Source organism: Sinohyriopsis cumingii, chromosome 15 (genome assembly GCF_028554795.1).
Source record: "Sinohyriopsis cumingii isolate HCF-2022 chromosome 15, ASM2855479v2, whole genome shotgun sequence".
In the NCBI taxonomy this organism is placed as follows: Eukaryota; Metazoa; Mollusca; class Bivalvia; order Unionida; family Unionidae; genus Sinohyriopsis; species Sinohyriopsis cumingii.
This window is the reverse complement of record NC_142975.1, coordinates 35680097-35701032: the sequence shown is the minus strand read 5'-3', so window position 1 is coordinate 35701032 and position 20936 is coordinate 35680097. Positions and strand designations below refer to the sequence as shown.

General features: G+C 33.8%; 1 protein-coding gene across 1 annotated transcript in view; it reads right to left on the bottom strand.

Moving 5' to 3' along the window:
• Positions 1-799: 799 nt before the first annotated feature.
• The window catches only part of LOC149781597 (furin-like protease kpc-1), a 25029-nt gene continuing 4892 nt past the window's right edge, over positions 800-20936 (bottom strand). Inside the window, exons 4-13 of the mRNA XM_089935648.1 lie at positions 20214-20386; positions 16874-17080; positions 15437-15537; positions 14697-14806; positions 12644-12761; positions 11223-11307; positions 10254-10455; positions 6919-6975; positions 3649-3720; positions 800-2382 (exon numbers count right to left, since the gene is read on the bottom strand). Coding sequence (XP_089791774.1) covers positions 2174-2382; positions 3649-3720; positions 6919-6975; positions 10254-10455; positions 11223-11307; positions 12644-12761; positions 14697-14806; positions 15437-15537; positions 16874-17080; positions 20214-20386 — 1334 coding nt within the window. The 3' untranslated portion in view covers positions 800-2173. The remainder of the gene's footprint in view (positions 2383-3648; positions 3721-6918; positions 6976-10253; positions 10456-11222; positions 11308-12643; positions 12762-14696; positions 14807-15436; positions 15538-16873; positions 17081-20213; positions 20387-20936) is intronic.

Genomic DNA, 20936 nt, shown 5'->3' with positions numbered 1-20936 from the left:
GATTTTAAGCCTTTGAAAACACCTGCCATCATTAGTATTTGCACTGGACGGAGAAAATCAGACATAAGTTGAGAGCCATGGATTGCCGAATGGTCCAAGGCGCTCGTTTTACAGATCACTCGCATATCTCATATCTGCGAGCGTGAGTTCGCGTCTGGTATGGACCCACGTGGATATATAAAGAAGCTTATCATTAGCTTCCCGTAGGCTAGTATTTCTTTCAGTGTTCTTACCCCATCAAATATGCTGGCCGCCATGAATGGTCTATCATGGTCTGAACGGTGGTGTTGAACCCAACTAAATGCAAAACCAAGCACATCTGTCAAACGTATTCCTATCTGTTGTGAAGATGCACACAAAATAAGCTAATAATTAAAGTGAAGTTTAAGGCAGAGGAAGCCTGAACTATTCAGGAATCTTGAAGTGCATCTTCACTTAAAACGCTCACTTTGGATCATTGCAGTCCTGGTGTTGCGATGGTTCCAGCATATGCAATAATAATTATAATGATGACGTCCTAAAATTGGTAGCTTCATCTGAGTTTTCTGATTTTCTACCGATTAAGAACATCATCTTGCCAACACAGTAGCCTTTTTATCAAATGAAACACTGTTAGAACTTACCACACAACAGACTTGATACAACGTTCAAAATGTGTATATTTATCATGTATGTGAAGAATATATATGAGTCTAATGTCGTATTCTCAGTAAATGTTCACGAAGCGGTCACGGATTTGTTCTAGAGCTGAAAACGAATCGGGTGAGAGGTAAGAAACAACTAATAAAGAAACACGGTAAACGTTTGAGGATTTATTTTCAACATTAAACAGTTTGCAATCGTGGCCACAGGAGAATTGCAAGAAATATGATGATGAACCCGGTAAAGTGCAATAAAATTAGGACAAGCCACGTGTATCTTTAATGACAGTAAGTACATGAAAATCTAGTACTGAATAAGCACTGCAACATGCAGAAAATATAATCAGATTGTCACTTGATATTTAAGATACAAAACTGTATTGTGTTCAAAAATAAATGTATATAGGTAACATAGGACACTGTTTTGAATATATCTGATTATGTATATTGTATCACAGATTGAATGTACGGACAAGATTCACTGAAATACGGTAAATACAATTTGGGTCAATTAAATTTGTTGACATTAAATCCATACAAAATAGCAATTTCAAGTAAAATAATCATATTTCTTTCTTTTACGAATTTGGAAAACAACTACAAATTCCTCGCGGTAGCTAACAAATCCACCAATCAAACAAATCACATTCTCGTGCGTGCTCATATATCAGGGTAGATTTTGTATATCCATTAACGCACATGCATCCACACATACAATCATATACAATTGCTCTGTCTAGAATCCAAATCAATTAAAACACGTAATATAACACCAGACTAATGGAATCGAAGCAACGGACTTTCGACATACTCTTACAGAGTATTGAAACATGAACATCTGTTATGTTTTGATATTGACAAAACAGACACACACCAAACAAGTTAGATATTGGAAGCATTTGCTCTGTGGAAGTTAAAATGATTATTTAGTCCTCTTAGCAATGTGTCAAGCTTTCGCTCACACTGAAAGAAAACTGATAATATATAAATATTTGTCTTTCACGTTATCGCTTTTTTTTCTTCTCTTTTTACTTATTTTTTTTTTTTTTTGGTTTGGATTTAAAAGAAACACACAACAACAAAACAAACACACAAAGTGATACATCACATACATAAAATCACTTTCATGTAAGTTTTTCCCAGAACAATGATAAATATGAAACAGTTCGGTTATAAAGACACAGGAATATACATTGACATCACTTAGTAGAGTGGCTCAACAATTGACAAGAAAGATCCGATTCTGATACCGGTATGTGCAAGACATTCCTGAGCCGGTAAGATAACAGGTACTGTCATTCCGTTTTTATCGGCATGTAAATTGTTCTCCAAAGAAGCCCAGCTCTGCAGTTATTAAATTGCTTTTCTTTTTAGTCGTGAAAAATATTAAAATTAATAACGTCATCCGAGACTGATGAATGAATTTACAAACATTTTGTCAGTTTAGAAAGAAGAAAAAAAACTACTGCATGGAAAACTGGGTATTACGAGGATGTTCTTATTGATGCTGGTCCGTCAGTCACAATGATGATTTATGTTATTACTGGAGCAACCGGTGCGGCACTTCCCAGCTTCAGTTTGACAACTATTGCCACTGCAATGACCAAAAGTACGGCGCCAGCTGCCACCCCTGCAGCAATGGCAACAGTTGTAGATGAGTCGTTTGCAGCCGTCGTAGATGAGGTGGTGGAAATCAAAGTAGACGTCGTTGTAGACGTCGTTGTAGATGAAACATTGGTACCTAAATATACAAATAAAGAGACATCTTTGTAATATTGTCCTCTTGAACATACTTTTATACATATAAAAGTTGAACATAAATATTTGGACCAGTTAGAATTCTGGTCAATGCTCGTCACACGTATGGAACATTTTGGATCTCACTTGTTAATTAAATACGAACGCTTATTTCAGAGAAGAAAAACAAATGACCCTGAAATGAACATAGTTTCCAGTTAGCTAGCAAGTTTCTGAGATAGCATATTTGCAACTATCATGACACAATAGGAAATACCCAGACTGACTGACTATTAATAAATTCTTTTATGTAGATGAATTGAAAAGAATATATCCGTGTTTTAATTCATCTTGAAGGAGCAAAGATTATACACGGCTTGTAATGTTATGTGTTTGCTACAGCACTCATGTAAAACTTTACACTCTGAGGTAGGGGCCCAGAGTGGCTGAGTGGTCTAAAGCGCACAGGGTTACGGATCACTGCCGTCTCACCTATGTCTACGTGGGTTTGAGTCTCAGGTTCGGCCAATGTGGATATATGAGAAAGTTGCTTGTAGCTTCTCGTGGGTCGGTGGCTCCTTCTGAGGTTTCTCCGGGTTCTTCCTCCACCTTTTATACTGGCCGCCATATATAGCCTACCTTGTACTGAAAAATGGCGTTAAACCCTAAAACAACAACAACATTCTGAGCTAAAAGTCTTCCCTCGTGCCACAAACTAAAAAAACTGTAACGCAGTATAGTTGTAACTCATTCAGTTGATAATAGTAATCATATAATTGACGGTGTCGTCAACTGTATCATACATTTATTCATGAGATTTTCGGAATTAGACCAAAGATACCCAACGTGTATATAATGCCCGTCGTCCCTCCTCCGTCTGTTTGCAATCACAACCGAAGCTGAGACTTGTTGTCTTCATAGTTATCTCATTTAAAATCGACCTGCCTTGTTAAGGCATGTGCATTGAAATACACAACTATATGATATTATTTGTAAAGTGTGCATTCCTGGACTAGATTGTGATTGGGTTAGATACTCCTTCAATTACAGTTCATGTGCATAAAAAGGAATCCATCTAGGTCATGGTCATTTTCAAGAACCTCCACTTGTCATTAACACACCTGATTTGAAACAATCGACTTACGTTTCATTGACATAATAACCTTATAATAATACAGCGATTGATGAGATAAGGATAAATTACGAAAATACGAAGTATTCATTGCGTATATTTTCCCTATGACGATGCGGACTCAGCACCAATACTTACATTCATATCCATAGTTATTCCCTGTACAAGTCTCACCCGAGGCGCATGGATTCCCAGAACAGACATTAATATCTGGTTAGAAAAAGAAGAATATATATATATATATATATATATATATATATATATATATATATATATATATATATATATATATATATATATATATCAATTTGATATACCAATACTAAAATACTTTAATTACTTCTTGTTGGTTAGTCATTTCGCTTAGTTTCTATTCCACGCTAATTTTCATACGCCAGTACGTGGATGCCTGACAGTTCATGTTCAGTGTACAAGAAGCTAACCGTGTTTGTAGTAAACTACTGTCTTCATAAAAGCCATATTTGATATTTAAAGTTTGAGTGTGTCTCATATCGATTTAATAAATGTGGATACAAATAGAAACTCAAAGAGAAAACAATCAACTTATCAATTTGCATATGTGATTGTGAACAACAAGAACAATCGTAAACTACATTTTGAAGCGGACACACTCGCAGGGATGTGAGGAGTTAATTCACTCGGTCTATAAACAGTTGCCCGCAGCATATCGTAAGTCCATTCAAAGTGCAAATATGTGTATTTGTGTGTGATAAAAATAAAATATATTTATAGCATGAACGCTGTATCAATGACATAATACTCGTTTTATAAATTTTTATTTAAAAAGAAACTCGACAAGCCTCCTTTCCTTTTAATAAAAAATGTAACACGTCGTGGTATATCACTGATACAACATGCATACTACACACACACACACACACACACACACACACACACATATATATATATATATATATATATATATATATATATATATATATATATATATATATATATATATATATATATATATATATATGTACATACATACGTACATACATACAAAACATGCATTAGAAAGTGTTGGAATGAAGCAATTTATTTAATACATCCCTATAATAATGTATATAATTAAGTTTTCAACGGTACACTATTACTGCAATGCTATCTAAACTGAGTGATGAATTTCCAAGAAATTACCGAGAAAATGCCTCCATATTCGCCCTTCCAATCTTCATTATCTAATTAATAACATACGTTCCGCAATTTCATCGAAATTACACCCTCGTTCCACGCAGTCGTATTATCTATCAGTCCTCAACGAAATAAAATACGTTGAAATGTGTGGAGTGAGATACGATTTGTTTTGGGGCTTCACTAACAGCAACACAAGCAGGATATTTAGTTCTGAAACATTGGAGAAAAGTGCCTTGCCCAAGAATACAACACGGTAACTGATAAAAGCTGGTCCGATGGTACGATTTGAACCTGCAACCTTTCAGTTGCGAGTCCGGCAGGCTAATCCTTAGACACTCGAATTTGAACAGAATGAAAATGAATTATAACAAATTACCTAAAAGAACCTGAGACGACGCTATGTATACATTTTCCTTGAGTCAAAATACCAATGACAAAGTTACAAAAGTCTGATTACACAAGGTTAAAGCAATATATAAATTCTTTTGACACTTAACAGCAATATATAACTTTGGTTTGCTATGTTATGTTGTTTTGTCTTTGTTTTATAAACCTAAAGAAATGTTTTAACATGGAATATTTTATAAATATTTCAATGCCTTAATGCCCTTACCCACCCACCCCCTACCCCGCTCTCTCTCTCTCACACACACACACACACGAATACAAAAACAGATTTAAAAAAAAGTATCAGTTCCTCTGATTTCAATATTGCATATCATAAGCCGTGTGTATAATTTATACATATTCCCTTGCAAACCAATAGCAGTATCATCAACCTACGTTTTAGATGCTCGTCAAAATACCTCCACTCCATTCAAATACTATTTTAAAAAAATAAATATGATGCATGCTTTTATGTGCCTGCTGGAGTGCCATTACTGATAGACGAACATGGCCTTGTATTTGTCATAAATTACAAATATATGCGAGTAAAGTGAATATAGAGTGTCATTTCATATCTGAGAAAAACTAATGTGCACGTATCAAGCGGTACTATCATGCTGAACAATATTAAGACCGAGGGACAGCAAGTACAATTTCATTTTGAAGACATTGAAGTCAACACATGCTACTGCTGCACTGGGTTTTCATGTGAGATTTATTGGCAGTCAATTTACAAATAACTGATCCAATATGGTTTCACTTGTTTAAAGATTAACTCTCTCTCTCTCTCTCTCTCTCTCTCTCGACCTCGACCTGCATGTGCCTGAAATAGTAAACCCGACAGAGAGAATGAAAGACAAAGAATCATATCTCAGAAGCAACGATCAGTCAAATGCAATAAGGACTTGGATGAACTGCGAATAATTCAAGTATTTGAATTACCTCATGTTTGTTCGTCATTCGGATTGTCCTATTCCCACTCATTTATTGATTCTGTATTTAAATCACATTTAACTTTTTGAATCTCAATCACATTTTATTTTATGTATTCATCAATACAAATGAAAACTGAACCGTATAAAAAGAAGAATACAAATTTCCAGGAATATTGTGAATCTCTGCAATAGCTGCAAATGCAGTCTGTAACACACTCTTCGAAGATGTGACGAGTTAATACCTCGTGTCAAAACACAGATTATTTAGTAGATCTTGAGTCGATTGTAAATGTTAAATATGTGTATTTTATCCATAGTATAAATAAAATATATGCAATTTACGTACACTGTATTTTTGGTATACGACTCATTGTATCAATTTATTCATTAGAAAGGAAAATCGACAACGCTTCATTTCCTTTTTAATGAAACGTTTATATATCTTGTGATATAACAAATGTGCATCGTATACATGAAACACATATGCTATCTCTTATAAACATAATCAGTAAAACAAATAGTATGTATTTGTCCAGTCAGTTCCGAAATATTTTTCGAGTAAGTTCAAAAAATTTAATCACTCAGTTAATGTGAATTCGTTTACAGTGATGAGCTCAAAACCTATCAATCTTTAATATAAAACTAGGATAAAATCATGAGAAAACCATGTCACTTAATTTGTTAATAGTCTAACCATTAATGTGCGATATTAATGATTATATCGATGAAAGTAAAAGAACGATTACATCGATGACAGTTAAAAAGAATTGTTGTATATGCTTATCTTACTGTGTACTGTTGGTCGCAAACATGGTGTTTCAGGAAATTTACATTTAACTGCGTTGCTTCGTTTTATCGGACAAATGTCTGAAACATTACAGCAATGCCTATAGCAGGCTTCATATATTGGAAGAGCAAATATACTTACTCGGCAGTGGGTCGGTTTGTGTTCCGTAGAGTATCAATTTCCAAGTATACAAACGACCTGTATTCAAATTAAAAACAATATATATATATATATATATATATATATATATATATATATATATATATATATATATATATATATATATATATATATATATATATATATATATGTGTGTGTGTGTGTGTGTGTGTGTGTGTGTGTGTGTGATAAAGACTTAATTTCCATTTAATTGCATTGTTCCACTACATAGGTGGGACATTCTAAATAAATTATTTAAAATCGCCGTAAAAGGTTTATCATGTGTCATGCTGTTCAACTTGTATATCTGAACCTTTAATGAAAGGGGGAAAAAAAATTCTAGTGAAAACGATTTACGTGTGAATAATAATAATAATAATAATAATAATAATAATAATACAGACAGACAGCATAATAGTTATAATAATAACGAGAAGACGATGCAGACGCAGACAAAATATCAGATTATGATGATGATAAAGGTGATAATAATGATTTTGCTAATTTGAATGTTGACCTCAAGAAAGCCATTCTCACCTTGCGTAATGAAAACATTGTAATGTGTTATCATTTTATGTTTAAGATATATATATATATATATATAGAATACATATATGGCGAATAACACTCCTTTCCAAATCCAGAAGCCTTTATCAACTCAGTTGCAAACGACACTTCCAGACACATCAGCCATACTAACAGATACTTTAATTCGACAAAAGAAGAAACAGGTGCCAACTCTCACTGATAAGCAGAACTGACATCATAATTAAACTAGTAGATAAGGGTTCCTCTGTGGTCGTTATAAATAGGGAAGACTACACCAGTGAAGCAGGTAGACAACTAAGTGACGGTAGGTTCTACCAAAAACTAGACTATGATCCAACACTGGAATATAAAAAACCATCAGTAATATTATTGACGAGGGGTACCAAATTAGACCAGCAAACGAGAAACTACTTAAGCCCAGAAAACCCAAGGGCAGGTAGATTTTATCTTCTACCTAAAATCCACAAACAAGGAAACCCAGGCAGACCTATAATCTCCAGTAACAGGCATCCCACAGAATGGATATCAGAATATTTTGTTCATTTTATGAGACCACATGTCCACAAATTACCATCAAATTTTCAGGACACGACAGATTACCTTATGAAAAGCAAAGCAAGCGAACCATTACTGCCAGATACATTGCTTGTTTCCATAGACGTCACATCTTTATATACTAACATACCGCACAATGAAGGGATACAGGCGTGTAGAGAAGCGTGGGAAACTAGAATTGCAGACAATCCACCCACACACGTCCTTGTCCAACTCCTGCAGGTTGTCCTACAATTTAATGACTTTGAATTTAATGAAGAAAACTACCTCCAAATTAATGGAACCGCAATGGGTACAAAATGGCCACTTCGTATGCTAATATATTTTTGGGAAAACTGGAGAGTAAACTTTTAGCATCGGTTAAACTTAAAACATACTAGTTAGTACGCTTTATTGATGATTTGGTAATGAAGTGGCAACATGGAAGAGAAAGTCTGGATGATTTTATATCAAAGTCAAACAACTTCCATCCCTCAATACAATTAATGGCATAGTTCTCCAACTCAAACCAAGTAATCCTGGACACAACAACCAGAATGGTAGAAAACAAACTCCATACAGACATATACTCCAAACCAACTTCCAAACACCAGTATCTCCTCCCAAGTGGCTGTCATCCAAAAACACTGCATTAGGAACATCCCATATAGCCAGGGACTAAGGATACGCAGAATTTGCTCCGACGATAAAACATTCTTAAAGAGGTCTGAAGAGCTATCTAAACATTTAATTTACCGAGGCTACGACAAAGTCCTGCTTATGGAGGCAAGCCAAAGGGCTAAACAAACAAACCTCGATGACCAACTCAAGTATGGAAAGAAGAAAAAGGCTGATAGGACACCATTTATCCTAACCTATCATCCAGACAAAAGTAGATAAAATCATCGGAAAATACTGGCCCATCGTGGAATCGTCGAACGCACTAACGATTATCCTCCCTAACAAACCTGTAGTCGCCTACCGGAGACCAAAAATTTTCAAGGACATCCTAGTCAGAGCGAAGCTAACGCCAATCACTAATCAAGATCACACTAGTCAATCTGGCCCCTGTGGTGATAAAAGGTGCAAAACCTGACAACATATGACAGCGACCAGGACATTTTCTAGCCCAGTGACTAAAGAAAAATTAAACATACATGGTCCAAACAAAACGTGAAAACAGAGAATGTCATTTGTCTCATCACATGTAATATATGTAGCCTTCAGTATGTTGGAGAAAGTGAAAAGGCACACATAAGCATCAACCTTCATACATCTGATTGGATGACAAAGAAGCTGGACAGAAGTCCGGTCGCAGAACACTTCTTCTCCCCTGGCCACACTTTCAGTGATATAACACTTTTTGCAATTACACACAACCCCAACTGGAGTCCCCAAACCAAGAAAGAAAAGGAATCTTGCTGGATACGCCACCTTAGAACACTGAAACCAAGTGGTTTAAACCAAGAAGACCAGAAAAAGACAAGAATGCAAAAATAAAATTATCTTTTGCAGCCGACACATTTTATTTTATATAATTAACTAAATTTGCTTAATAGCCTATGACTACTGTAACAAAGAAATAGCTGGGATATAATTTGAGCTAACACAAATTTGTATAAAATAACAGATGTTGTCATGGCTCATCAATATCTAGGTCAATACAAATATTTTCCAGTATCAGCAACAAGCTGAAATAACTAGTTGAAACATAATAAAGTTAAGAGGTTGAATTCCTATAGAAACAACCATGTAAAGTTTCGCAAACATAACCGTTTTTCTGTTTTATTTGTTTGTCTTGTCTATGTTTTGTATTTGCCTTTGAAAAATACTCGTTAAAGAGTGAAAATCGCTCAGGCTAGCTAAATACTAGTTTCGCACTGTTCGTTGTCAGTTTTTTGCAATATATATATATATATATATATATATATATATATATATATATATATATATATATATATATATATATATATATATATATATATATATATATATATATATATATATAGATACATACATACATACATATATATATATATATATATATATATATATATATATATATATATATATATATATATATATATATATATATATATATATATATATATATATAGATACATACATACATATATATATATATATATATATATATATATATATATATATATATATATATATATATATATATATATATATAAACAGACGAGTCCATGAATGGATGGATGATTTACCTGTTAACGAAGGAACAACCATTTTAAGGGTCCATTGTCCTTGAGGAGCTTCTCCCCAGTGATGTACCGTCATAAATGTCCAAGTGCCACTCCCAGTATTATTATAATCCTGATACCGCTGAGTCATCAGATAACTCTTCGTGCCAGAAGGTGATGTCAGGGTTAACTCGATATAGCCAAGACCATCAGCTTGGAAATATACCTGTTGAGAGCAATGTGTTGAATATTGACATGTATTACTCTAAACCACCTTTATATGCTTATTCATTTTGGATTTTGTATTACAATATATATCAAATCCGTACATATTAAACTCTTTACCATATATTTCAACGTATATATAAAGGCTAAATAACTCTTCGTAATGGCACCTTAACGATAATAATAATAATAATAATAATAATAATAATAATAATAATAATTTTAAATAATAATAATAATAATAATAATAATTTTAAATAATAATAATAATAATAATAATAATAATAATTTTAAATAATAATAATAATAATAATAATAATTTTAAATAATAATAATAATAATAATAATAATAATAATAATAAACATGAAAGAAGACGAATACGAAAAAGAAGACTAAGGGAACAAATGACACGGGATTGGATTTCAACATTTATATTCCCATGCTTTTGTGAGAAGAAAAAAAAACTATTTTTTAAAAATAAATCTAACAGTACATACATATGTTGATCATTAATGAGTAACTAATATTAACGAAAGACTAATTTTAAATGGACTGAGACTAACACACCCACACACCCACACACACACACACATATACACATACACACATACACAAACCTATATACATCAGATTTTGTGTGACATGTGTCTTTTGCGACAGAATGCATAAACCGATTGTGATGTTGTCCTTAACATGACTTCGTATCCAACATAAAAATGAATTGATGAACTTTTATCAGAATCATATATTCGATTGTCGCGACTTACCTGAGCCTGGACATGCTCTAGATACTGAATTGTACAACCACTACCAATTGTAATTGAATTAGAAACTCCTGATGAACCTACGTATCTGCAACGAAATTAAACACTTGTTGATTCTTCCAATCGAATGATTTACGTTCATAAAGACAACCATTTTATCTGTATTTACATAGATTGTACTGTTCAATGTCATGAAATTATAAACCTGTCTTGTTATACAAAGAAACATCTTTTAAATGTATAAAAAGAGCGATTGTTTTACAATTTCATTTACAGGATTCTGCTGTCATATTTGAAAATGACCTTCACTTTGTATTTTATTCAAAAGGTAGAACTTAAGTTATGTCTATTTGTTTGAGTAGATAGCTCCACTAAACATAAACAGTCGTATATATAGTATAGTATTCACTAAAAAAAGAGTAATATATAATGCGTTTCGAGGTAAATTTTCAATTAGACTTAGTATATATATATATATATATATATATATATATATATATATATATATATATATATATATATATATATATATATATACTAAGTCTAATTGAAAAGGTCTGTAAAAAGTAATTACATACATAAGACACAATTATTAAGAAAGAATACAAATATATATATATGTATATATATATATATATATATATATATATATATATATATATATATATATATATATATATTGTATTCTTTCTTAATAATTGTGTCTTATGTATGTAATTACTTTTTACAGACCTTTTTCCAAAGTTAGATTAATAATAGGCACGACCAGTGACATTTATTTTGTAAACAACATAATATAACTCTAAAATTACAGATCAAATATATATTCATATCACTGTTATAGAGATACGAATGTTTATTTGAATCTGGGTCAAGAACATCAGTTTTACATTGAAAATTCATAACTTGTTGACAAATTTACTTGTTTTAGAGAGGAGACTGACATACATTCTGGTTCTAATATTGTGACTTAGCTTATAAAATCTCTCTAAGCATAGTGAATCTAGACAAGGACATTTAGTATTATATTATAGTGACACATCAAAAGACTGTTAACACATCACCACATTCCAGGTCATTGACACATTAGCACATTCGAGACTACATGCATATCAACACATACAATATCGGAATTTTTATTCGAAATATTACTGGAATTCAGTTGGAACTTCATACGTTTGGACTTGTGATAGAACATTCAGAACTATTTGAGTTTTAAGTAAAATAAAGTAGGTTCTCTATAAATTTTCACTTTTGTATTCAAAAGAAAATAAATTATTCGTGAATTTTACAAAACGTTTTTGTGGTTTTTGCTCTTTTCTATTAACTAGTTTACAACCATAGAGTCGTAGCACTAAGATTCATCTATCAAAGTGTAGTTTTGTAATCAGATATGAATTCTGCCAACAACGGTCAAGACTTACGAGTAGGGACTGCTCGTGGAAGATTGGAATGTGACTTGGCTCGGAACTTGTGTCCATGTAGATGCATATTTGACCATATCCTCTGCATCCATCAGACCAAATCCCAATCTGGGGTGGACTATCCAAAGGAATATATATATATATATATATATATATATATATATATATATATATATATATATATATATATATATATATATATATATATATGCATACAATAGCAAGGCATTTAAAGTGATGGTATAAACCAAATTGATATACCAGTACTATTGGTAGATCAAATTGTGATCCGCCCATGGCGCAATAATACGCATATATAAACATTCTGGCAACCGTGTGCTCTTTATTCTAGATCAGTGATGAATTTCCACACATTAATCATTAGTGACATGAAAATAACGATAAAAGGAGTTAATAATCCCCGTTTTCTAAACGAATTGAACATCGAACACAATTTAATTGCAATCCTTTCTGCTTTCCGTTCCCCCTCCGTTCTCATGCATAACGGAAAACAACTGCGCAGAAATCTGGACTGAGAGAAAAAGAATTTGTGATGGATGAAGGCCTTGAAATTGAACTTACACCAAGCAACCGACAAGAATGTGGTTCGTCAATGATAAAAGGTTACAAACTCTGTACACATGCTGTGATGTATTTCATGTTTTGTTGTTTTTGTTTCGTATACTATTATTATTTTCTAAAAATTATGAATTAAATATGAAAAGGCCGCCACCTCCTCTCTCTCTCTCTCTCTCTCTCTCTCTCTCTCTCTGGACCATCGTAGCAAGATGCGGGCGAAAATCTGTGAAAAGACGAGGTCTCTGGACTTACAAATGATGGTAAAATGTAAGTCAAACCAACCAAAGGATGAGTGAGAGAGAGAGACACACACACAGAGAGAGACAGAGACGGAGAGAGAGAGGGGATTTAAGTTTTAAAGTCAACCAGACCAAAGAGAGAGAGAGAGAGAGTTTTATGGTCGGTAGGACTGTTATTAAAGCAGAATTATGACTTACATCAACTGTACCTATATTAAAATATTTTAATTACATCTTTTTGGTTCATCAGTTCGCTTAGTTTCTATTTCACATTAATTTCCATCCGACGATACGTGAATGGCTGAGCGTTCACGTGAATGGCGTACAAACCATGTGTTTATGGTGCTCTACTTTCTTCGTTAATACCGTCTTTCATGTTTAAATCATATGTGTAAATGTGTAATATATTGATTTAATCAAAGAAAAGAGAAAAAGAAACTCAAAAAAGAAAACAATCAACTTACCAATAAGCAAATGTGATAATGAATGGCCACAAAATGAATAGAACTACATTATATATCTGACACACTCGGCAACGATGTGAGGAGTGCATTCACTTAGTCAATATACAGCTGCCTGTAGTAAATCTGTACTCCGTTCAAAGGACAAATATATGTATTTGTATGTGAGGTAAATAAAATATATGTATAGTATGTACGCTCTGTGTGTGTGTGTGTGTGTGTGTGTGTGTGTGTGTTAACGGAATAGATAATGATATACGATATATAGGTTTAACCAGACTATTTTAACGTCTTGTTGTGGTGGATTGGAAGTTTAACCATTTTACTTGGAGATGAAAACCACATTCTTATTATTCATGATGGAGGCTCATAATCTTAAAGTTTTAGTAAATTTCTTTATTTAGTAAATTTACCAAATAGGATCCATACATGTATCGAGCATGTATATACCACATGCTAATGGACTAAACTCTGAATCTTCACAGAAACTATAATGCCACTAAGGAGTAAAACGGGAGGATGTACCAGTGGTTTATATTTGTTTGAACACTAAATGATGTCAGCAAGTGTCACAAATGTACAGAGCAAAATAATATATTATTATTAATGACGTAACTCTTTCGTTTCGTGGACTACAAGTGATGTTAAGCAATATACCGTTGAACATCTAAATGGAATAATATTTCCGATAATTCCAATAAAGTGTAACTGCAAAAGTGACCAATCTGTTCATATAGTTGTGGGCTGAATTGGACGACATATACGCAATCTTACCGTATTTCTTCGCACCGTTCAGCTGCCAGCTGTAGTAGCTGTCCGACAGTGAGTGCTTCTTGGATGTAAGAACAATCAGGTGTTGAACATCCCTCCAGTTTAAATTCGGACTGTAATAAAAATTTGAAGATATAATGTACAAAGTTAAAAAGTCTTCTTTTTACCTGCATTGTGCGAAATCTTGCCTTTTATCAATGTTTATTAGATTTGTTATGTTACCACATCAATTTTCAGAAGAAATCAATTGTTTGTTCACTTTTAGGTTCATGTCTGAGTATCGGGATACATGTAATGGAATATTTAAAATAATTAATTAAAGTTGACAACTTCAAAGACTTCTAAACAAATCTGAAAACAGTTTTCAATCCGCTATCACACATTTCTTCAGAAACCTAATTTGTATATTAGGAAGCAGCTGACACTTTTTAGTGATATAGCGGTCACAGAATGAGATTGCAAAAATATGCCCAGTCCAAATTTATCACCTTATACAGCATATAGTAACACCTGTAGACCTAGAAGCACTAAAACAATACTCGCCAAATTTTAAATACCTTTTTTATCAAAATCGCTAACGTTTGGTAAACAAAATGCATCTTCTCTAATACAGTGTATTATCTGCTTCAAAATCGCTATACTAAATTACCTGTAAGCTATACTTTACCGCTTAAAATTTTCGAAACTAATGGAGGCCTACACTTTCTAAAATTGACAAACATGATATACAATTATGAACTTACTTTGCTTGTAATGACAGTGCGATGATGCCAGATGCGACTGGAGTTGAGAACGATGTTCCCTGGAGATCATTTGCACAACTTCCTGAGTAGGCGGTAGAATACTAGGAGAGACACAAATACATCCTTTATGTAGTGCAAAAATATTGCACTCGGTGTTGATATCAACGAGCATATTGGGTAATATCGTAAAATCTTGTAGATCTATATTTAATCAAGGAGGTAGATAATGAGATGTTATCAGCCAATGAAATGAGGCAAATTTATGATTTAAAAAAATCAATTCCTTGTTTGTCTGTGTGAATGTTTTAACGCAATGAATGCAGAGTTTATTAATCTTCAAGGATTTGTTACACAATTAGATAAAGAAAATACTGCAGAAAATTGTAACAATAGTGTATGTAATATAGCATCTGTTTTACACCGAAAAATACGCAGAGCCGACAAGGGGTTGGGGCAACTGGGGATATATTTCCGGGGACCAGGACCTTAATTTTCTAAAAGAAATTTTTTGTCTGAACAAGAACTAGGAGAAACCCGGGTGTTTCTTACCCCAGGGCCTGTGATCGCTCTCTACGGCCCTGAGTATACGAAGAAGACGTATCTTATGGACTTTTTGTCCCCAAATCACAATGAATAATTATAATAATTTTCAAATTAGCTGCTTAGATAAGGAAACAAAATGAATAAAACCTAACGAGACATAGATGTCAAACTATTCTGTAACTTCCAAATAATAAAATGAAATATCGGAAATTAAAATATGAGCTAAATCTCATTTTAAGCGGGTAGAACCAGGTATCGTATACATGCTTTCCAAATGTCGACAGAGTTCGACACTATTTGAACTCTTTGACTTATTCAACTGATCTTGATGTTGGTGGACATTAAATTTTAATCCACACGAATATTCTGGAACTACTAATTTTTTTTTCCCAGTTCCAGCTTTTATATCCGCGTCTATTTTGTATATATTGTCATAGGCTGTCTCCATCCGTCCGTCCGTCAATCTGTTAAATTGTAACCCCGTATTCCACCAACACATACTGAGTTGATTGGGTGGGTGTGGGTGTGGTGTTGTCATATTTGATATGACGCTTTATGAGAATGACTATAGATGGCAAGAAAAGTGTAGGATTCTGGAGGCATCCGACTAGCAATGATCGATTGGAGTCAAAGGCTACATTTTCAAAGTTAATAGGGATTCAACATTATAAGCTGGTCTCCAGCTATTCCGATTGAGGGAGGGTTAGAAGATTTAGTATGGTGATTCATACGAATGAAAAAATTGTAATAACAGTTACAAATCCTAAATACAGTCTCAGATTGGATGTTTCAGGCGGTGTGAGCGAGTGGTTGGTTGGAAAATTAAGATGTACGAATACTTGCGATCCCTTCCGACTGTCATCTTAACACTGTAGCCACGATTACTCTACTTACAAGGTAGCGGCTTGTAGACGTTCCACCGTACGTTGTCGCCATTGCAGCTGCACATACTTCAGAGTAGAAGGCGGGTATACCAGTTGAGTCAAGACTGGTCACTCCGATAGTATAGATGCTGTTTACGAAGCCATCTGCGTTACAGTTATCATACCTGTAGCCATTTCCAGCTGCCCAGGTGAAAATAGCACCTTTACCTGAGCGGCCCTAAGTAAAAGGTAAATTGGTACAAATCACACAATCTGTAATTTATTAAAGCTTTGTTATCTCGGACACAAGATTGTAATATAAAAAGAGCTCTGGCTGAATGAATTAAGGGGGGGGGGTGAGCCATTTAACGCGTGAAATGTACGCGTTTCTCTTGCTTTGAGTGAATAAAAGTGGATATGCTATTTGTACGCGTGAAATGTAAGCATTTCTTATCAAACACACAGAGAACAAAATAAAACTTAGAAGTAGTAACAGTTTAACACATGTAGTACAATTGTTTACAAATTGCGTAGGCTGGATTTTATCATTTCTTTTCGTGACATTTTATATAAACTGTTTATTTTGCGGGTCTTAAATTCCACGTGAACATGGTTCTGATAATGGTCATACGCGAAGCATTGAGCAGTACGCATCATTTATTCTTCACTCACTCAGTTATTTTGTGTCTTGAAAATGTCAGCTAGGAAATTTTCTGAAATTTATAGGGGGTTTAAATAAAAGTAGTACATCAAGTATCATGAGGTGCATTACTATAGTACACACAGGAAAAACTACATTTGTTTTGTTCCGAGTGGCCGGAAAGAACAAGTTTGATACGGCGTAGGGTATATCGAGCCGGTCAGTGCGAGACGTATATACCAACTCAGTATCAAACGAGTTCTTTCCCTGGTTCTAAATAAAGAACTTGTATGATGTATTCATTACATATCACCTTTTATTAACAATTTTTTAAAATTTTTAATGCATACTTTTACAAAATTGAATTAAGCATTTGGCGTTTATAAAAGATCCCTCATGTACGTAACCAGGACTAGGCCTAGATACATACAATTTAGTTCTGTCATCGTCTGTCTGCATTGCATATATGGATTTACTCTTTAGCTATGAATTTTTAAAAATGTTCTATTGGACATACGAATGGATTTAATCTGCAGTCAAAGGGAAGTGGACTGTTTTCTTTATTCTAAAAAGAAATATAGGTTTTGGACCAGTAAGTGACCTGTTTTCTTACACTCAACTAACTGAATAGACACTCTAATTCCTAGCAACTTGCAGGGCATATTTCACAGATAAACAATAATTAATTACGTTTAATTTTATACAGAAATGTCATTAATTTACAGTATATTTAAACTCTCTGTTTTTATGTTTTCATTAATAGAATTGATACAAAACCGCTCCGGTGGCCTAGTGATTAGAGTGTATGCCTCGGATGCGGGAGGTCGCAGGTTCGAACCACGGTCGAAAGGAACCAAAGACGTATAAATAATGGTAGTAACAGCAGCTTCGCTGTCATGATAATGTAACTGGGTGGGACATCATGCTACATGTCTGCTGGGGCATCATGCTGCAGACATGTAGCATGACATTCCACTGTGCAAGACATACCTATAAACTGGCAAAATACTCTCTCTCTCTCTCTCTCTCTCTCTCTCTCTCTCTCTCTCTCTCTCTCTCTCTCTCTCTCTCTCTCAGGGTCCCCGAGTGTCCAAGTGGTCTAAAGCGCTCTCCGTTACGGATCACTGCCATCTCACCTCTGTCTGCGTAGGTTCAAGTCTCGGATTCGGCCAATGTGGGTATGTGAGAAAGCTTGCCAGTAGCTTCTCGAGAGTCGGTGGTTCTTTCCTGTGATTTTCCGGGTTCTTCCTCCACCATTAATACTGGCCGCCATGTATAGCCTATCGTGTGCTGAAAAATGGCGTTAAACCCTAGAACAACAAAAAAATCTCTTTCTCTCTGTCTCTCTCTCTCTCTTGTCTGATGTCACTTCACATCAGCTTCATCTGAGACCTCATTGTCATATATTATGTCCAAAATATTGTTTTTCCACCTCAACTAACTGTAATTTCTCGGCTCGATACCGTGAAATGTACCTAAGCTGACCGTCGCTGCTTATGCTACTCTCACGTTATCCCCTGCTTATGCTACTCTCACGTTATCCCCTGCTTATGGCACTCTCACGTTATCCTTTGTGGCAAAAGCTACCATTTTAACCCAATATGACAGGAATTATAAATGTTACATAGTTTAAAAATGAAAATGTATAGCAATAAATCATTCCTGATATTTTATAAGTCGACAATTATAGAATATTTCAAGTTGTAAAAAGGTTCCAGGCTGTGTGTGTGGTAAGGAATAATAGACTGAACATATGATTCGAACGCTAGATCGGCCATAAAAGATTCAAATGGTATCAGTTTATAAAAACATTTAATTCAATGGTTTTGCCAGTTCTGTTGGGACATATTCCATATTTAAATGCATATGAAACATGTATGAGAAGATATTAATATGTATTCATGCTAAGTCGCTCACAATTTCATTTAAAGATGTAGATTTTCTTGCTTTTCTTTTTTTCTCGTAAGTGACTGAAATTTATATCGAGCATCCATCGTCTTGGAGATCTTAAAGATACGTAAATTTACAAAATATATACTTTCATGTCACCTTACGTTTTGACATCGTTTTATTGCTTTGATGGAGTCAATATCTATTTTTTCATTTATACTCATCAAATAATCAACTGTTCCTTGACGAGCGATTCCTTAAAAAATAAGCCGCCTTTTGTTAATTCCATTACTTGCCGCGGCAAATCCATGTTGTTTGTTTTCTTTGTTTACTATGTATGAACCATTCCCACTTACATCCCAACTTACATCCCAACATTAGTATCTCTATTGTGCATGGTTTATTAAACGGAGACGATGTCAATATATTATCGTGACTTTCTACCTTGTGGTTTACATAAATGTGTAGTATAATACAAACAGACATCTAGAGACAATGACAATATCCTAGATTCTTTTGTATGATAGCCTGAAAATATGCTTACCTTTTTACAATCGTCAATATTAACTCAAATTACAATATATAATGTATATTAACAGAACATATTAAACTGCATATGATACTAGTCATAATTTTTGGTAATAAAAGTATCGTGATTATATATATATATATATATATATATATATATATATATATATATATATATATATATATATATATATATATAGACAGATTCGTAGACAAGGACTTATGAATGTACAGAATAACAACAATTATCAGAAATTCTATTATTCCGTTATTATTAGTTACACTGTAAAAACATGTAGAAGGTATTAATTACCGATGTTATGCCACTTAATAGTGCTGCCTTAACTAGACTCCCAGTATCAGAGTAACCATACCCATCTGTAGGACCCCAGCTGTTGCTGTAGATGTCCACGACAGAGCGCTGGTGACTTAGCGATTTAGATTCCATGAGGTCTGTGGTTCCAGTCGATGACAAAAGTCGGACACCTGGTAATGGAGATTAGTATGAAAGTACTGCAACCTCCACGTATGATATAATAGTTTCTTACAAAATTCCGCTCGTTATGAATTTCTTTCCCATCTAGGCAATGTCTGGAATTAATTCAATGATTTAATCTCCAAAATTAACGAAATATTTGTTCCAGACTAGTTTGTTGCGAGGTATTTCCTAGGTCCTAGGTCCTGAGGGTATCTACGACAGTTAATATAGAATAGCTATTACATTTTGTGGGACACTATACAATACTCTTATGCAAAGGTGTTATTGAAACATATCCAGAAAAGAGAGGTCTTGTTTGTAATGTCATTAAAATGTGTGTTCTTTGTATCGTGACCTCCCTGTGGACTGTTCTTTTGTCCTTCATTACGCAAATTTGGATCTTTCATGTCTGCTAAGTTGAAAAGGTAAACTTATTTTATTAGCAAAATAAATTTATCTTCAAAGAAATTAACAGATATCATAATATAACGATCACTTCTGTTTTGTTAATCCACGGATAACTAGTTCTGTAGAAGTATCAACACTTGATAAATAAAA